The sequence below is a fragment of the Pezoporus wallicus genome, unplaced genomic scaffold, assembly GCF_028554395.1.
Source record: "Pezoporus wallicus isolate ANWC-B61680 ecotype Strahan unplaced genomic scaffold, APGP_CSIRO_Pwel_v1 contig_6401, whole genome shotgun sequence".
In the NCBI taxonomy this organism is placed as follows: Eukaryota; Metazoa; Chordata; class Aves; order Psittaciformes; family Psittacidae; genus Pezoporus; species Pezoporus wallicus.
The window spans coordinates 802,372-821,614 of record NW_026638608.1 but is presented as its reverse complement, the minus strand read 5'-3'; the positions used below and the strand labels follow the sequence as shown (position 1 = coordinate 821,614).

The following is a 19,243-nucleotide window of genomic DNA, read 5'->3' as shown; positions in this document are numbered from 1 at the left end:
GGCAAATGGAAGGGTGGGGGGTGTGCATGGAGAGCCAAGCAAGAGGCTTCAACAGTGAGAAACTGAAAAAAAAATAAAAAATAAAAAAATAATTAAAAAAAAAATGTATTTGATGTGTTTTTTCACTTTGTGACCTCCTGTAGTTTTGCGCTGTGTGTGCTGGGAAGAAAGGTGAGGACCAAACATGCCTGCAGTGCTTGCCACTTGAGAAGGAGCTGTTGAAATCACATGAAAACAATGATCCCCATCCTATGCAGTTCCCCAGTGTAGGCTGGCTCAGTTTTTGTCAGGAAATACCATTTGTGTCACTACCACCTCTGAATAGAGTGACGCTGAAATAAAACCCAGATGCGCACATTAAGTGACCTCAGCCTACTGGATGAATTTAATGTTTCAGGTCTTAAGCCTTCCCCAGCTTCCATGCACAGAGATACAAGGAAGGTCTGGTGGGGGGAGAAACAGTCTGCAGTTTCTGTGTTAGAAGTACAATGCTCTTTCCAGTTACATGTAGAACTGGGGGTCAGAGAAGAAATTAAAACAAAAGGGGCATGAAAAAGGGTAAGATAGGTTAATTCACTTCAATATCTTCATCAACACAGGTGCCAGATGCTCCTTCAGCTGCGGATGAATTTGAATGTTGCTCAGTTCTTGGATACTGAAGATCATCTCATGGGCTTGAAGGAAAAGCTCTTTCCCCACAGCATCCTCCACCCGCCTGCGCCACTCCATCAGCCGAGGTCTGTCTTCAAAGACATCACAACCAACTCCCACAGGCTGCAGAAATGGGGAGAGAGCAACAGTGAAGCCCTGGGCTGTCACTTAATCAAGACCACAGGCATCAAAAGTGTGCCTGCAGGTACAGGTAGGGGAAAAAAATCCAGAGGAGCCTGTAGCAGAGCACTAGGAAGGAGGGAATTCCTTGGCTGGGTGTGTCTATGTGGAGGACAGAGGAGCTAGCCTCTGTTTTAAAGGGCATTTACAATTCCTGAGTTCCAGAACAGCAGTTACGAGCAGCAGAGATGCCTACCACTTGTTGTGAGTGATTTTCAGCTATAGCAGTGGTGGGCTGACAGTCCCAGGGCCAGCTGCACAGTTCGCCTGTATTATAGAGCAAGACCCCAGCACAAAACACTAAGTATTTAACTGAACTTATCTCTTAGCTGACATCATCTACCTCTACCTCACTTCTGCTTTCTGCCTGTGCCACCCTCTGAAACACAAAGCTGTAGAGAAGCAGAACTGTCTTTGGGACTTTGTTCAGTCTTTGGGACACAGAAGGAATCAGACCCTGCTGCTCTGGCAGAGAGCACCCACTTTATAACAGACTTGATTGCCTGTGTCTGAGAATCAGTTTTGCATCTTCTAAACTTCGCATGGGCAAGTACCATCTGAAGTAGAATATGGCTAGATCATTTTCTTATTTCATCAGACCTGTTTGCTGTTGTTTCTCACCTCCTCTGTAGGGTGAAAATCAGGATAAAGGATGAAGAAATATCGTTAGGGGAGAGAAACAGAGGAGATCTGTTGCAACCAGCTTTTTTTTTCTCTCTCTCTTTTTTTAAACTAGTTTTCTGAACGCACTCCCATGTTCTCCTCATTGTCTTAGCTGTGTTGAGGTACGCCATCACTCCTCTGTCCGCATGCTGCATCCCTCCCTGCCTGGAAGCATCTGTTTTCCCTTGCGCTGGGCCTTCCTTACCACACTCCAGCACTCACCTGCATCAGCTCCACCACGGCCACAAGATCAGCCAGAGAGATCTCATTCCCGATGATAAATGCCTTGTCCTGCAGAAACCTCTCCTCAAATTGCTTCAGGGAAGTGGAAAGCCCCTCCATAATCTCCTGGAGTTTCTCAGAGGGCAGTGGCTGCCCTGTGAAGAGGGGAATCAGCACCTGAGGAGAAAAGGGATTGAAGAGTACAGCCAGCCATTTTCTGATGGATCTGGTGGTGGCCACTTAAGTTACACCCCATGAACTCACCATGGTCAGTGATCTGCAGGATGGGATGATGTTAGAGCTTCATGGACTGCTGCACGTGTGAGTAGCTCATGGACAGAAAGCACACAAGCAGTCCTGAGCAGCTGATCTGCTGTGACCGTAACCTCAGCTAACGGGCAGCAATACGCAGAACAAAACCAGTTTTGTTCCTGGCAGTTGTGCCCTCCCACCCCACCCGGATGGGTGACAGCAGAGCAACAGCTCCAGGGAAGACACATCTCCACCATAGCCAGCTCTGCTGTGACCTGTGATTCAGCAAGCTGCCTGCACCCCAGCCCACCCTGTATCCACCCTGTTGTGTGGCCGGGTGCTGGAGGCAGGGTGATGGGAAGGAGGGCACGGTGGTGGCTGCGGTGGGGAGCGTAGGAAGCACTGGAGTGCATCAGCACTGGCTGGCGATGCAGGAAATAGCTTCCCCTGCGTGACAGCAGCCAGCGAGGCTGGGAATGGGTGAGCACCATTTCTACACCAGCCCTTCTGTGGCCTCCCAGGCATCGTTCTTTAAACCACTCCCAAGTTTTTCCAGAGCAGTTATGGAAAGGGTGGTCATTGTCTCCACAGGCTTGCTAGCACTAGGGGTGGTTGCCTTGCCATGAGATTTTCCACCCTTCGCAGAGGTGCACACACCATCGGAGCCTGCAGTGTGTAACAGCAATGTGCCCCCACCTACCACATCTAAAGAAACATAGCTTATTTAGAGAAGAAGAATGAATACAGATTTCCACTGGTGGGAGTGGACTCTATTTCTACTTACTGCTGGTATTTTCAACAACTCAAGTTGGGATTGCTTAATCCAAGCCAGGATTTTTGCCAAATACATGTGCAATCTATTTCACCAGAAAATTCATGGCCAGCTCTCTTCCTGAGTGATTCCAATTAGGCACGATGGGATCTCCAGATATAATCACTTGAAACAGCATCTTCTTCCTTTTCTGTACCTCAGAGCAGTCCATCTTCTCCCATGTCTACCTAATATGCCTTCTGTTACATGGTGGCTTTGTATGTTTCATTATTCTGAGGATCTTTTCTGTATCTGGGTTATCTAATCAGCAACAGCAGCTTGTTGGATTTATGTCTGTTTCCTAATAACAGCCTGCAAAGACTGGAAGAAACTGCTTCTTGTATGAATCTGACTCATATTTGAATTGCTTCTCTGTGCTCTCTAGCCAAAAATTCAAGTGTCAATAAATCAAGAGGCTGGTCCTGATACACTTTGTTAGGCACAAACAAGGGCAAACTTCACACAGGAAGAGTGAAGTTCTTACCTGCTTACTGACAACCCTGCTTTCACCTGAAATTCCATGCCACAGCTGCACTGGACGGGCTGTATTTGCACCCGGGTCTCTCCAAGGATATCTGCAGTAACTGTCTGGTGAGGTGGCTGGAAATAAGTGCCCAGCAACATGAGCTGACACCGAGTGATTTTCTGCCTCAGGGTGATTCTTCTAACTTTGTCTAAGTGTAGATTCATCTGGCCACACCGAATAAAGAGGTGTTGCCGTTCTCTCTGTGTCTCTGTTCTATTTCTATCTCAGAGCAGTACCCAAGTGTGCTGGAAGAAGAAGGCTCCTTCTGGATTTCCACCCAGATGGGGCTGCAGGGACTTGTATGAAGAACGCAACCCTGGCTGCTTCCAGCAGCTGAGCACATGCTCGCCAAAGAAGCAAAACTTCTGCCTATGTGCACGCTCTGCACAGCTGTGCAGGGAGGGAGAGGCCCTTGGAGGCAATATCCAATCTGTTACACATTTGTTCACAAATCCAGGCGATGGAAGTCTGTTGGGCTTTGAGACCTTCTGTACCAGACCTGTCACAGAACGGCTGAAGCTGCTTTTGCCAGATCCTGATGTTGAGCAATTGGGCACAGCTCCCTCTCTGACAGCCCCTCTCAGCTAGGAATGGCCTAGGTTTGCTATTTCAGCATAATGAACTCTCTCCGAATTGGGACTGTCCTAATGCTCAGTATTCTGCCAGGAAAGCGTGGCTTTACTCACATTTTAACATTCCCTCTCTTTACCTTGATCCACATGGTCTTGGGAGCGCTAGCCCGGATGTTAGCGTGATGCCATGAGAGGTATTCGTCTACCTGGGCTCGTTTCTGTATGTCTGATGGGTACCAGTGGTCAGGTGTGTTGTACTTTCGACTCAGATACAGCAGAATGGCGGTGCTGCTCAGACAGTAACAAGAGACAAGAAAGGGGCAGGGAGTTACAACGCAGAATGCTTTCACCTAAGCTCCCTCTCCTGCCCCTTCTGAACTTGCTTCTTCCACTAAAAAGCATTCAGATCAGGGTTTCTGATGGGGTCTAGGGACCACAGATAAGCATCTAATTCACATGGTTATCAGGCAGCACTTTGTTCCCATGAATGCCCTTAATCACCTTAACTCACCACCTTAGTTCCCATGAAAACTTTAACCTGCTGGAAAATCACAGCCCTGGTCCATGGTGCAGAGTACTGCCAGGTAGTACTGGGGTGAGCAAACAATAAACCTCGATAATCACCCATCCCCACTGCCGATCCCACTTGTTCTCCGACTGTTCTGACCCATCTCTGTGAGACCTGTGCGTGTTTATATGCCTGTGTATGAAATGAAACTCTCTAATGGGTTATGATGCCTTTTCATCAGATCTGTCTCTAGCCTGCAGCTTCCAGTGAAATCAGTGGAAGTCCCAGCAAGGAAAGCCTACAGGACCCTTGCTTGTGTATCCAGATGTTTGTGCTTTCCTCCATTGGCAGGAGAAATCACATGGAAAAACACTCCGGTCCCCTGCAGCAATATGTAGGCTGTTACTACAAGAGGGATGCCACAGAAAATCTTGTGCTGACAAAATGGAAGATGCAGATCCTGCTGCTATGCTGATACTGCTGCAGTTCCATTTCAGTATTATGATACCACTAGGCAGTCTCCATATGAACCTTACAATGTAAACCCTAGGTTTTGTCTCTGTAGGTGTTTACTTGGCCATTGTGACTAATGCAGATAAACAGGATTTTTCCTAGGGTAAAAGGCATTTTTATAAGCTGTAAACATTTCCCAGGCATGTTTATAATCCCATTTTGACAGTGTAAGACCAAGAAGTGATTTGTTTGCAGCTGGTTTGTTTGCCTTCTGAAACATAACTCAAATGGGGAGTGGAAACAGAGCAAATGAGGTTATCCTATTGAAAATAACCAACGTGTTCATCAGTTCTGGGATCCTTAATCATTCAGCAGGAATAATGTCTCCTAAATGCTGCACAGGTTACTGGTAACCAAAGAGGTCTAAGGACTGAGTTCTTACCATTCTGCTAGGGTAAAGTCTCCATCCTTTAGTGCTGGTACCTTCTTCAAGAGGCTGACTTTGCCAGCTCCTTCACTATTTGATGGCCCTATGAGCACAAAGTCAGAGGTTAGAAGTGTATCTGCTAGTGAATGATAAAGGAAATGCGTGCAGCCAACTCTCAGCCAGTGAACTGTGTGAAGTTTTCCGATACGGAAAACTTAAGTTTTCTGATATGGTCAAATTTCACAATTAAAAGGTAATGCAATTGGGCAGTCAGTGTAAAAGCTGTCTGCAGAGGGCAGTCGGCTCAGGCCAGGCACATGGCATGGAGTAGTTCACATTCCCGTACAGGAATGCTATTGCTTGACTCAGTCATACTTACAAAGCTTCCTGAAAAATATCACTCCCTGAGAGGCATTAAGATACCCGAATGAAGGTAATGATGTGGAAAACACTATTGCAGATAACCGGGAACAGCTGACTTGAACAGTACCCTACAGCTTTAGAGACAGGGAGGAGAAAGACAGAAGTTAGGATGGAGACTGCTGAGCACCTACAAAACACGTAGTTTTTGCCAAGGAAGCCAGGTCTGGAAAAGCTGGGTTTGCATGCAGAGCATCCTAACAAGGGCAGATGATTGCTGCTCCTGTTCCTGTTCACACAGGCAGCACCAAGACAAAGTAATTTTCCTGTAGTTTGTGATTGACTCCAGCTGTGATGGAGTCTGGATGGAGAGCGACTGAAAAGCCCTTGTGCCCACAGAGATCACTGCAGTGGCTCATTAATCAGACAATTCAGCACAGGAGCAAAATCTTCCTGTTTGTTTGCCTCTAAAGAGCAGAGGGAATTGAGTATCTGCAAAGAAAGCAAATGCTGTCAGCAGAGCTGATCCCTCAGCAGACACGGTTAGGGATATTCCCAGAGTTTTTGCTGGGATGGGGAAAAAAATGAATACAACTCGTGAAGTAACTTACTCTGCCACAGTGGACACTGGCTAGGGGCAAGGAAGCTCAGACACCTCTGCCCTGCATTACTCCTGGCTCTGTGTAGCTCCTCACTCTGCAGGTCAACCTGCCTCCATCAGGAAAACACAGGAGGAAGACACCATCCAGCCCCTTGGAGGCATTAACAGCTGACTGCCTTGTCAGGTTTTCAGCTTCCTGCTGCAGACACTGGACTTGACAGTCAGCAGTTAAATGCCAGGGAATTGTACGAAAGTCCAGGAACACCTAAGAAAAGGTGTGAGGAGTTTGTTTGTTTTGCTTGTTTGAAGCGCTCCCTAGAAGGAGACATCACATCTACAGTGCAAATCCTGAAGGAATCAGCCTGGGCAGCAGGAGGGCTTCTACAAAAATCTTTGTTCAGAATGAAACTAAGGGCCATCAACTGACAGGCAGTGATCTGCAGCCCCAAGAACACTCTGCCCCCATTCAGGAGGCGGCATCAGCATCTGCTTTACTGGACAAACGTGCAGCAGAGAATAGTCTCCATAAAACAAAACCAGCCTTTGGACTATCAAGTTTATTTGCAGCCAGCTTTGGGAAGGGGTGGGAGAAAGGAAGGTCGCTGCATTGCAAATTACAGACTACTTTCCCAATATTGATTTCACATAATGAGACAACTCAAGCCCAGCCAACATTACCACCCTGTCCTCCTTTCTAGCTGACTACCCTCTACTTGTTTCTTCTTTGGGAAATGCCTTTTATCATTCCAGTGTAAGTGGCTTCATTGGAGACCCAGGTTCACATCCGTCTGCTGCCTGAAGGGATTCAAGCCCATGTGCCCCATCTCACTGGGAAATGTTTCTGGCTACCTGCAGTGATGGTGGCCTCCATCCAGCTTAGCTGGGTAAGAGGTTCCATGTGCGCAGCAGAGCCAGGCAGAGCTGGCAGGAGAGGTGGGAAGAAATGGTTTCTTAAGAATAGGAGCCAGACAGAAAGTTCAAGTTAAGCCTAATAACTGAGAAACTCAAATATCAAAACCAGATATATAAAACAACCCCCCAGAATCAAGCCAGTAGGCAAAGAAGGACAAGGTGCCTTGCACCCGTGGTTTACATGATAAAAACAGTGAGGCAGATTCATGTAATTCTACTATCAAGCAAGGAGCTGCTCTGGGAGGGTGCTTGGCCCTGTGCTTGGACCTCTGCTTTTAGCAGGCCAGTGGCCATCACACACCCAGCCCTGGTGAGGTCTGCAAGTTCAAGCGGTCCTTCGAAACAGGCAGCAGAATGTGGCAGGTCACTGATGCCCACAGCTAATGAGCAGTCAGCTCTCAGACCCTGCTGGCTGGTTGTTCTGCTGTGTTTATTACCCAAGGTAGCCAAGAGACACGGATGAGATGTAAGCAGTGGGTGAAGGCAGCCTGAATCAGATTTCAGTCTGGTTTCATCGTGCAGCAGTCCTAGCAGGAATACTGAACATATCAGTCCCCTGATGGGCCTCATGTTGTTACAGCAGGTTGGGCAGTAGGTCAGTGTCTGTTAGACTGGACCACAGCCCAGCAATGGCACCTTGTTTGCTTTGTCTCATACAGGGTCTTTGCATAGAGACATAAAAGACCTGTGCGTGACTGAGCTGCAAACTGATAAAAGCCTTGGTTTGAACAATAACTCCAGGTTGCTTCATTTGACCGACTGAGACCAATTTGTATTTGCCATTTAACAGAGTTTAAGCTTTTACCTCTCTTCCAGCATCCAGAGCCAGCCCTTTTGTTTAGTTGTATGAAGTGACTGACCAGTGTTTGTCATTCCTGTGATGTTGACCCCACTTAGGATGCTCTTTAACATCACTTGGATCTGGTGTAATTTCCTGATGTCCCCCAAGGAGATACACATATATATATATACACACTGTGTGTATTGCTGGGCTTTGAGGAGCAACTTTAATAAGCATACACTGTCAGAAAGCAGGGCAGGCTGCACACAAGAGGAATTCTTAAGTGTAAGTCATAGTGCAGGGAAGGAGATGGGTAAAAAAAGAGCAATGGACAAGGTTTTACAAAAGTAGAAAGGGAAAAAAGGTACAACCAAAACAAGCTATTTGCCAATCATGTCCTTGGCTAATCATCTCCTCAGCCAGGGTTTTCCAAGTACTATGCTTTGCCTTGGGCAAAAGAGTAGCAATTGACAAGGAAAGTGCAGTGGGTAAGTGTGCAATAGTCACACAGTTGGACAAGTCCGAACAGCTGAGTGTTCCTCTCGAGGACACCATTCCCAGAGCACTCCTCCTTGGCTGCCACTGTGACTAATTTGCTAGAAATGGCTGGAGGAACATTCCTTGGGGATCCACAAAAATAGACGCAGCACAGCCATGAGGCTGCTCTGGGAATGAGCTGCGTGCTCAGACCCTTCAATTCAAGCCCCTCCGGAGAGCGTGTGTTTAGAACCCCTCAGCTAACCTGAGGAGCCGGACCGTGCCTCCCTCCCAGCCGGCCTAGCAGAGCTCCCAGCTCTGACTGAGTCTGGACAGGCTTGGTCTGTTTCACCCTCCCCAGGCAAGATAGGTCCCTGTCTTGAGAGGCCACCAGGGTGAGACCGCAGAGTTATCCCGTGAGCTCTGCACATCTGCATCCCTCTCATTCGTGGCTGATCTCTGGCTTCCACGAGCTCCAGCCCTTTGCTGCCTCCCAGGGCTCCAGCGCTTCCTCCTTTGGCTCAAACCGAGCCTCCCAAACAAGGCTGACATCTCCTCAGCTGGGACAGGGCCCCCGCGTCGCTGCTTATCGGGACCGGACCGAGCCGAACCGAGCTTCCCCATGGAGCAGTCCCAGGCTCCACATCTCAGCTCCCCGAGGAGCCGCAGCAGGGGCCGAGATGCTTTTCAGGAGCTTCTGCTCCTCACCCGGAGGGGCGACGGGGCCGTGGGGGCAAAACATAACACACACACACACCCCACACACACACACACCGGCGGTCTGCGCGATCCGGGACCGCAGCGATGGGCGCTTCTGACCGAGGGGTGGGAGCCCAGAGCCCCGGGGCTCAGCCCGGACGATCGCGCCCGGCGATCGCGGTACGGCGCCGGGTACCGGCTCTCCCCGCGGGCCGGCAACAGGACGGACCCCCAGGCGGAGCCCGGTTCTTCCCTCCCTCCACTCCCCGCACCTGCATGGGGCTGCTCCGCGCCGCTCCCCGCCGCCGGCTTCTTCCCCAGCACCGAGTCTGCCAAGAGCCAAGAGAGGGGCCCTGAGCTGCGGCCCCCGGCGCGCTGCAGCCAGCCCCGGCCCCGTGCCCGGCCCACCTTTGAAGAGCTCCACCTGCTTGAACTCGAAGGGGATGTTGTTGCTGCGGGCGAAGATGTAGATGGAGCGGCAGGGCTGCGAGAGCAGGTCCAGGTACAGCTCCAGCCCCATCCTGCCGCCCGGCCCGGCCCGGCCCGCGGGGAAGCGGCAGCGGCTCTGTCACCGCCGCCCGGGGCCGCCCCGCATGGGCAGGCGGGGGGAGGCGCCCTCGGGGGCTGCGGCCGGGGGGCCGCGGGTGCGAGGCTGCAGGGTGAGAGGCTGGAGGGGGCCAGGAGAGTGCTCCCGGCTGGGGCAGCATCAGCGAGGCACGGCAGGAGTGGGGGGCACACGCAGGGTCCCCCGTGGCGCAGCGCTGGGCAGCCCTGGCCACCCTAGAGCTGCGGCTGTGTGCTTCAGGGGAAGGTAACAGGAGCAAGGGTAACTTACAAGTGACGGGAGGTTAGCAGCCTCAAAGGACAGGCTGGTGCTAAGCACTGATGGAGAGGAGCTGTCATTCCGCCCCCCAGCCTTGGCGTCAGGAGCCCATTCTCACCCACAGCATCCCACCACGGCTCTCTCGGGGTAAATGCTTGTTTTCTAACGCGGTCCTGTGGGGATGTGTCACGCTGCAAACAGGGCCCTTGCGCAGCACCCTCTAAGCCAGCATTCATCTCACTCCCTAGGATCTCAGCATGGTTTTCAGTCCAGAAGATAATTCCTTGGGCACGTAGTCTCTGCCCAGTGCTGCAAAGCGATGCCTGAAGGACGTCTGTGGGCATCACGCTGCGCGCTGGCAGTGAAGTGACTTTCCTCTCCCCCACGTATTTACCATCTCGGATTTCCGCACGAACGGACGAGAACTGAAGCAGCGCAGACTGAATTCAACCCCTTCCACAGAGCCCACGGCGCTTCAGAGCTGCGTGACCTGCAGAAGTGGTTGAGCAGCGCAGGGACGCCGGGGGCTCTGGGAGATAGAGTGGCTGAACCACTCAGGGCAAAGTCACCCCCAGTCAAACCCCCCTGGGCTCAGCTGACACCTCGTTATCAGCGCTGTGCCTGAGAGCTGGTGCGGCAGGCACAGAGCCTTGGAGAGAGCCCCAGGAACCTCCGGGAGAGGGAGGCTCTTTTAGAGGATCATTAGAAAGGGTGGTGAAAAGGCTTGGATACTGATACATTACAAACAAACACTTTCAGGTGCTTCTTTTTATGCCACTGGGCCAAGACTTCAGCTCCGAGATCTCCTCAGGAATGGGGTTCACTGTGTTAGTGTTCAGTCAGGCAGAGCCTGGGGAACAAGCTGTGTCTCGACATGAAGCATTGGACCTGCTGCACCACACGCCCGTTTTCAGGGTCATTGCTCAGATTCAGAACTGTGTGATAAGAGTCCCTCAGCCAGAACCGGAGCGGGGCTGTGTACCCCTCAGTTCCCTCTGCAGTTCACCCTCCAGAGCTCCCACACAAGCGCCAACACGCTGGCAGTGAAGGCTTGCACTGTGGCATGTGCTCCTTCAGTGCAGAGAGATCTCAGATGGTAAGGGAATGGAGAAAAGGAGCGGGGATGGGGCTCTGCACAGGTAACAGCCCGAGAAGCCTTTGTGCTTCAGAATGGCCACGAGTCCCTATCCATCACTGGGAAGAGTGTTGAGCTCAGGTGGTAGCAAGATTGGCAGCTGTGGGTTCACTTTGCTGCTGTATTTATGGTTCAGTTGATCCACCAGTCCTGTCTGCACTTTAAGATCTCCTCATGTCCCTCTTGGAAATGCTCCTTCCTCAAGTTTTCCTCCAGTTTGGCGACTGCATTGCACAGCCCAACACAACCAAAGAGGTGTTTTCATCCGGTCACGCTACACAGCTTTTTACTGCATTATTCCTGGCTCTAGGCTAGTGCTTCTAGCCCTCTATTTTCATCCGGCTCCATCACCTCAAAGGTTGTTTCTCCAGCCTTTGCTTTCTTTATCAGCTTTTTGGAAACAGGAACAACACAGGAGACAATACAATAAGTTTTGCAGTTTATTTTAATCATTTAGAAAAGGTCACAGACTTCATAGCTGTTTTTTTAAACATTCCTCCCATTTTGTGTATCCCAGCTTCATTTTATTCTAGGAAGCGCAGACTCTCACCTATTTCCAAAGAGCTCCTGCCCAGAACTGAAGCACTTGAATCAGAACGGCACATTAAGCAGGTGACTCTCCATACTCAAGTGAAAGGGAGTGGACACCAAACAAACATTGCACTGAGGCAAGGCAAACCTCTTGCACAGCTCATTGGGGTTTGGCAGGGAGCTTTTGGGGCTTCCGGTCTATGGGAGCTGGAAACAGCCAAGATCAAATGGCACAAATGAATACAGTGAAGGAGATGGAGGGTTGGCAAAAGGAAAAGGACAAGGATAAGATGCTTTAGCTTCATGATTTAGGGTGAAAAAGGCAGCAAGGCAGATTTGTGTACAATTCTATTGTCATCCACAGAGTTAATCTGGGGATGCTTTGTTCTGCGTGCACAGCAGGGCCCAGAATGGCACCAGTCACCGCACACAGCTTCATCAGGATGGTGAACCTACAGCTCAGGTGGGCTTGGAGCAGACGGGGAACACTAGGGGAAAAGCAGTTTAAAATCTCCTCCTGTCACCATGACCGCGCTGGAGCGAGGTGTGTTCATCCTCTGGGACACTGCCAGCAGAGAAGCACCAGACAGTGAGTTCAGAATGTGGTTCCAGCTTGGTGTTCATGGCAGCTGTCCTTGCAGGAGCAGACAGTGGGTGATGTTTAAAGAGTTTGTGCCTTATTAATCAAGCAGAAAATTGGCTCAGCCTTCTCTTACATGGAGCTCCTGTGCTACAGGGATCATAGAGAAGAAAAAAGGCATTTTATGTGCTTTGGCTCATGCAGTGCTTTTGCACGCACAGCAGCTCTCTCAAGATTCTGGAGGGAGATGTGTATCGAGAAAGGCCCTGCTACCAAGGCCAGTTTGAGGTTTGCCAAGATGGGCACTCAGTGAATTGGGCTCAGATTATTTCTCTGCTTCTACTCGCACAGCTGTACGAGGCATTCATTCTGCTGGCAGGAAGTTTGCTCTCAACAAGAATGGGAAGAGCTGGAGGTCAGGAATCTGGTTCGGCAAAGCACAGATGTGCCAAGGGCAGAGTGCAGCGGGGCTCGGCAGCTTGGCTGAGGCAGAGAGGAAGGACCGCTGCGATTCCAGTGGTGCAGCAGCCCAGCTGGGGACTGCGGTAAGCTGCAGTTACAGAGGAAGCGGTGGTTGAAAGTACAACGTAAACAGGCACCATGAGCCCCAGCTTGTAATGCCTGCCTACAGCTGCTAAAGCAGCCACACAGGCTTGCATTAAGATGACTGACATCTCGCACCCAGCGTACTGTGCAGCCACCTCTGTGGATGGTGTAACCAGCCAGCAGAGACAAAGGGAATTCCAGGGACAACCAGTGCTTAACAAGGAGGAAAACCAACCCCAACTCTGCAAGCTGGAACCCTCATGGCTTGTACCTGGAAATGGAAGGTCACGGGGACAGCAGGACAGGAAGGCAGAAGGGTACAAAGGGACACACAAGGGCGAGAGGCTGCCCAGGTGTGGAGGATGACTCAGTGGATGCTTCCTCCCCATTCCTGATCACAATCCAGCTACAATGTGTGGAGAGTGTAACCATCAACTTCACTGAGAATCTGACTTGACAGGAGAGTAACTCAGCTCCTGTACTGGGCACCCTGCTCACCCTGGGGCTGGCCAGCACAGCTCCCTCTGCCACCAGTGCTGGCACAGCCTCGGCAGCGCTCATCAGTGGAGAGAGCCTGGCTTAGATGGCATCTATCGGGATGACAACGCCGCTGTGGGGAAAGGACAGAGCACTTGATATGGTTTGCAGAGGGAGACTGTGCTCGGCAGCAGCTTCTCTCAGCTGTGCAGGCTGCTCTTTGTAAGGTACTGCAGGAGTCTGTGGTTAAGCACCTCTATTTACAGGTCTAACCCCATCATTCCCGGAAGCTGGAGGCCTCACTTGGGTACCTGCACAGCTGAGGTGCTGAGTCCCTTTGCTGCCATGGGTGACACAGCAATCTCTGGTGGCTCCAGGACCTCTGGCAGGGTCCCCATCAAAGGTCAGGTCCTGACCTGCCTCTTTAAAAGAGCAAACATCTTGCAGCTGAGCGTGTGGCAAAGTGAAAGCCATTTTCTATGGTTATTTTTCTTGTTTCAGACAGATCTGTTCTGCCATAGCCCCAGGAAACCTTTGCCCTTTCTATGGTGCTGTGGCCTGGAAAACTCAAAGCAGGAATGGAAAGGGCAGTTCTGACTGGCCCCAGCTCCCAGCAGACTGAATCGCCTCTGTCCTCAAGCAGATCCAGTGGTGCTGGAGCCTGAAAGAAAAGCCCGCAGCGGTCAAGAGGAGAAAGCTCGCTGCAGCCTGAGCTCTTTGAAGCTGCAGGAAGGCTGTGACTGGAATGCATTGTGTGAATGGTGTTTCTGTAGGATTGTTTAGAAATGCTGAAACACTACACTAAGTCTGCACTGAACAATCCGGTTTACTGAGAGCATAACCCCCCGATTCAGGCTGCCTGCTTTAGGAGCTGCTGCTTGAAATTCTCCATCAGTTCAGGTGCAATCTTATCAGCGGTCAAGTTCTTGGCGTTCAAGATCCCTTCGTGTGCTTCCTGGAAGAGCTGCTTCCCCACCGCCTCTTCCACCCGCCTGCGCCACGCTGCCAACTTCGGCCTCTCCTCAAAGAGGTCGTAGCCAGCACACACGGGCTGCGGAGAGACAGCAAGAGAACCCGGGAGTGAGTCAAACAGCCACTGACAGGGATGGGACCGGGATGAAGCAAGATGCTTTTGGCTCAAGGCAGCAGCGGGTGGAACTCGGCTCTGGTTCTTAGCTCATAGGAAGCAAGAGGTGTCATCCGCAGCAGCTGCTGTCTCCTGGGACATGCAGTCAAAGAGCTAACCCAGGAACTGGCTAATGTGGAACAGAGATCAAGAGGTCTCTTTCAAATACCTGTACTTCTCCTGGTTAGTTTGTGATCTCTCTTTCTGGGGAATCCTGACCATACTTCCACAGAGAGCACTGCCCTGTCAAAGTAGATGCTCCCTGGCAAATTATGCTCCAAGTTAGAAAGGAACAAGGTTTAACTCCACTAAAGAGTTAACTGCAGAGAGAAAGATCTGCCCTTAAGGAGGTGGTGGTGCCTGGCCTGCCCACAGCCCATTGTGCACAGCCAACAGTGCTCACCTGCATGAGCTCCACCAGTGCTACGAGGTCCGCCAGGGAGATCTCGCTGCCTGCGATGAAGGGCTTGTCCTGCAAGAACTTGTCCTCAAACTGCTTCAGGACAACGTTCAGCTCCTCAGTGGCACCTTCCAGTTTCTCTGGAGGAAGGGGCTGGCCTGTGAGGAGGGGCAGCAGCACCTGGCAGAGAGGAGAAATGAGCTGCTCTTCACAGGTTTCCCTGCAAACTTCACCCACACCCTCTCACTGCCACTTCCGAGGACCCCTCACCAGCCACGCACTAGGATAACTGGTACCCCTGATCTCCTCTGGCAGGTTAACATTGATGCCTGCCATCACTTCCTGCCTGTCCTGGTCCCCTCCCTAGGAAGTCTGGAATCTCAGCCACAAGAGTCTCCTCTCAAGGGAAGGCTGCATCATCTGCAAGCAACTGCCTCTTCTTTTCCAGTATGAGCTTTGTTCTTTTCATGGTGGTGGGCAGTGAGCTGTGCCTGGGGACAGCTGCTCACCCAGCACAGGTTTGCTCTGCACCTCACAGAGCTGTGGCTACACCAAGAGGGATTTGAGCCACTTCAGTTGGGCTCAGCCAAGCAGCCAAGTCAATTCAAGATCTGGTTTTGTTCCTGCCTTGTGTATTTGCTCCAAAGGGCCCTGCGCACAGAAGGGCCGTTGCACTCACAGCCCTTAGGTTTCGGTATATAACGTCTTACCTTCATTAAGAACAGCTTGCTCCCCTTCCCACGGATGTTGACGTGCTGCCATGACAGGTACTCATCAACCCTAGCCCTTTTCTGCAGGTCAGATGGGTACCAGTGATCAGGAGTCTTGAATTTCCGGACCATGTACAGGAGGATTGCGATGCTGCGCAGTGAGCGAGACACAGCCATGAGCTGATAATGCAAGTTTAAAGCACTTCCTCCTTTCTTCCCCCCCCCAAGTTGTGTACTGCTGGACCAGCAGCAATGCAAACCTGATCTGAGTCAGGAACAAGTGCAGGACACACAAATGTTAGTGGGGCACAGCACATGAGCTTGTGCGGGCTTGACCAGTGAACGCACAGCACGCTGGCAGAACCTAAGCATTAGGGTAAACAGCAGTGCAGCAGGGGTTTGAGCTTATTTGAACCTCACCTCTCTGCTAAGGTGAAAGAACCATCCCTCATGGCAGGCACCTTCATCAGCAGGTTCACCTTCTGGAACTCCTCTGTCTTGTGCTCCCCTGAGGAGGGAAATGAGATCTTACTTGACAGTGATGCTCAAGACCTGTCTGCAAACACCTGAGGAGTCCATGGGCGCCATCGGGCCTCAAGTTCCTGGGTTTGATTGCACAAACACAATCTTGTGTAAGTTTAAAAGCAATCAGAAAGTGCTGCAGGGTGAATAGGGAGTGGGCCCTGTGATGCCAGCTTACGTGCTTATTGCCTGTGCCCCAGAACCACCTCTCAACAAGGTCAGAATGGTTAAAAGTCCTTTCATACCAACAGCACTTGTCAGCTCTGGGCTCTATCAGCTCTGCATTTGTGCCTGGAGGTACCTGTCCCATGCAAACACAGTGCAAACACCGAGCACCTTGGAGGAAAGGGAACCTGGCGTCAGGAATGTGAACCCCAAGGACAGTGAGAAAGCAGCTGGTTTTGTTCTTTGGGTAGAGGTTTTTTTCCAATAAGTGTGATTTATAAAAGAATGTATAAATGTAATTTATATTCAAGTCGATTTTTAGTCCTCAGATGAGAATAAATGTCTATGATTCCATACAAAGCCATGGGTACTTCATTACCGATCTATCAATCAGCTCTGACTTTTGCATATCCTTTATCAGAGCACATATGGATTTGAGTTTGTTTTTAAGTGATCTTGTAGGTGCCTCCCAAAAGGTAGGCAGAGTGAACCTGGCAGGAGGAGGTGCTTTGTTCAACAGAGGTCTCAGTGTGCTCCGTTACATTTATACCCCTTCCCAGGAGCCTTGTTTTATGTGACTCGTTCATGCCAGCCTTTTCCAGCTGCTGGCTTCAGTCACACGTGTGTACCTCTGTATTCAAGCTTCTCTAACATCTGACCCTGTGCCATGTCCTGCTGTGTGAGTCACCCGAGGATCTGTGCCAGGAGAGGTGCTCCCAAAACTGTTTTAGTTTTCCGAGTACTGGGAAATCAGATCAGTGACTATTCCCCTTCACTTGGCTCACAGCCTGTCTCCACCGCCCCCTTTCACAAAGCCGCTTCCTCCATGAGGTGCGCCCATTCCAGCTCCTCAGGTGTCCCTCCAGTGTCACGATGTCTCTCTCTTCTTGCTCTTACTACCTATTTCCTTGAGACCTACTGGGGGGGGGACACATTTAACCCACTGGCTCAAAGCTGGGTGTATGTTCCCTCACCTGGTCCTTACATACAGTGTAGTGAGGCCATGCATTCGGGGCTGGTGTGCCCATAGTTGTGTGCCCAGCAGCTGGGTGCAGGAGTGCTTCCCCACAGCTGCAGGAATGGGATGTGCCTTTAGCATTCCTGTAATCCAAATTACCCACCTCACATCCATTGACCAAAAGCAAGCACTGATGCCATGGGACACAGAGCATTCAATTTTCCTTCCTTTCAGTCCCAGCCTCAGTATTTCAGTTGTTCCATTCTCCTTGCTTGCCTGCCAGTCTCATCTCCTCTGCACCCGTGTCCCACAAGTTCATGTATTGGGGAAGAAGGGGAAGGACACCAAATGAGCCTGCCCCCAGCTACAAACAGGAACAATGTCTTTTCTGGCAGGACGGGTGGGAGGAAAGCTGCAGTTAACGTGCAGTCAATGCACAGGGGATCAGGAGCGCGGGGGAACGCCCAGAGACTGAACCACAGCAGGCCTGAGGTTTCTTTGAGTCACAAACTGGAGGTTCTTTTGTTCTTATATCAACTTCTGCCAGAGCCTTCTCATCTTTCGCTGGGTTTAAGCATTACTTACCAAGGTATTTTTACACCCAATACATTACCTTCTTTTCAACTCCAGGAGCTCTGGAAAGGCTGAGAGATTGCATTTACTGGCTTCAGTTACAAAGAAGATACTGATCTTTGGGCATCCTTTGGTGAAAATACTTGATATCTCTTGCGCAGGCTCCTACCAATGATCAGTTGGTTTTCATACAAACTAAACCACCTTCTCCTCTCCATTGTTCAGCATTCAGGCTGCTGGCAGCTGCCAGGTCTTGCTCTGCTGCCTTCACTGTCTCTGCAAGCCTGACCTCAACCCTCTCAAAACAAGATGACCACAAACAGCTTGACCGGATGAACACCCAGAGGGGTGTCAGCCTGTCCTGCCCGACAGCACATGGGGAGCCACCTGTGAGCTCTGAGCGTGAGGACCTTTCCCAAGGGGCTGCCAACCCCTGCCAAGGGGACAAAAGCAGCTCAGGAGCAACCGCTGCTGCTCACCAGAGTGTGAAGTTTTCTGAGGCAGCTGAATCAGTGAGCACTGCCCACCTCGGCTGTGCTCGCCCGCACATGGACATCCCATCTCTGCTGCTTTTGCTTTGCTTCCCACCTGAATGGGGAATGGCCTCACATCCAGAGAACCATTTTCTGATGGGGTGGGGCTGATTTCAGATACCACAACACCACAAACCTCTGCAGGGTTGTACTTGTTGCAGAGGCTCCCTCCCATAGCACCAAGGGGCAGGACTGAGCCCCCACGTCCCATCCACACCGCAGCTCTGTCCAGGGAGCCGGGTCCCGCAACCCCGGAGCTGGGACCCCCCCCAGCCCCGCTCACCCTTCATCAGCTCCACCTGCTTGAACTCGAAGGGGATGTTGTTGCTGCGGGCGAAGATGTAGAGCGCTCGGCAGGGCTGCGAGAGCAGGTCCAGGTACAGCTCCAGCCCCATCCTGCGCCTGACGCTGGTGCTTGCGCTGGTGCCGCCGCTGCTACTGCTGCCGCCCGTCCCGTCCCGTCCCGTCCCGTCGGGCCAGCCCTGTGCTCCCGGCCGGGGCGGAGCAGCCCGGTCCCTCCCGCAGGGGCGGAGCGCAGCCCCCACCGGGGCTCCCGCCCTCCGCGGTACCGGCTGCGGCCCAGGACCCGGGTCTTCAACCTCGGAGCGTGACCGCCCGTGGCGGGCAGGACTGTGCCCGTAGTGCCGAAGGGCAGTGGCGATGGCACTGCCTCAAGGCAAAGCTCCGACCAGGCTCTGCTGAGTCACCCTTGAACAGGGCTTGTTCTAACAAACTGCCCTGAACCGCTTCGATAAGGAAGCTGAGCTGAGCTGATGTAAGGGCACGAGAGGTGCTACAACCTTGTTTTGGTCATGGGAACTCACAGCTCTTGCCTAAGAGGCCCTTACGCTTCTGCTACTCTGACACTTGCCTGGGACCCCAGTGCTGTGCAGAAACCACTCGAGAAAGCAGCCACACAGCACAGACACACAACTTCACTGCTACAAAACAGCCTCACATTGCTCCGTTAGAGGATACAACCACCCTTTCTGACACCCATCCCCAAGATTCCCAGCCCTCCATTTCAGTCCAATGCCATACATCAGCCAATGCAGGCATACATTCATTT

The 19,243-nt window shown here is 51.5% G+C and overlaps 2 protein-coding genes across 2 annotated transcripts; both read right to left on the bottom strand.

Moving 5' to 3' along the window:
- Positions 1 to 559: 559 nt before the first annotated feature.
- Positions 560 to 9,686, bottom strand: LOC130600242 (glutathione S-transferase theta-1). The gene is made up of 6 exons (XM_057411363.1): positions 9,504 to 9,686; positions 9,368 to 9,424; positions 5,281 to 5,368; positions 4,015 to 4,165; positions 1,717 to 1,893; positions 560 to 774 (listed from the first exon to the last, which is right to left on the bottom strand). Exons 1-6 carry the CDS (start codon positions 9,613 to 9,615, stop codon positions 574 to 576), a joined length of 786 nt encoding a protein of 261 aa, XP_057267346.1. The 5' UTR covers positions 9,616 to 9,686; the 3' UTR covers positions 560 to 573.
- Positions 9,687 to 13,993: 4,307 nt separating this feature from the next.
- LOC130600230 (glutathione S-transferase theta-1-like) lies at positions 13,994 to 18,604 on the bottom strand. Its single transcript, XM_057411350.1, has 5 exons — positions 18,458 to 18,604; positions 15,844 to 15,931; positions 15,424 to 15,574; positions 14,717 to 14,893; positions 13,994 to 14,238 (listed from the first exon to the last, which is right to left on the bottom strand). The coding sequence occupies exons 1-5, from the start codon at positions 18,567 to 18,569 to the stop codon at positions 14,038 to 14,040; spliced, it is 729 nt and encodes a 242-aa protein (XP_057267333.1). The 5' UTR covers positions 18,570 to 18,604; the 3' UTR covers positions 13,994 to 14,037.
- Between the last annotated feature and the right edge of the window lie 639 nt (positions 18,605 to 19,243).

Excerpts from the sequence above, each read along its gene's own strand:
- LOC130600242 (XM_057411363.1), bottom strand. The coding sequence starts at position 9,615 with ATGGGGCTGGAGCTGTACCTGGACCTGCTCTCGCAGCCCTGCCGCTCC. Across the intron at positions 1,894-4,014 it reads CCAAGACCATGTGGATCAAG|GTGCTGATTCCCCTCTTCAC; the intron begins GTAAAGAGAGGG and ends TTTTCTCCTCAG. Across the intron at positions 775-1,716 it reads CCGTGGTGGAGCTGATGCAG|CCTGTGGGAGTTGGTTGTGA; the intron begins GTGAGTGCTGGA and ends CCATTTCTGCAG.
- LOC130600230 (XM_057411350.1), bottom strand. The coding sequence starts at position 18,569 with ATGGGGCTGGAGCTGTACCTGGACCTGCTCTCGCAGCCCTGCCGAGCG. Across the intron at positions 15,932-18,457 it reads GCAGGTGGAGCTGATGAAGG|GGGAGCACAAGACAGAGGAG; the intron begins GTGAGCGGGGCT and ends TTCCCTCCTCAG. Across the intron at positions 14,894-15,423 it reads GCAAGCTGTTCTTAATGAAG|GTGCTGCTGCCCCTCCTCAC; the intron begins GTAAGACGTTAT and ends CCTCTCTGCCAG.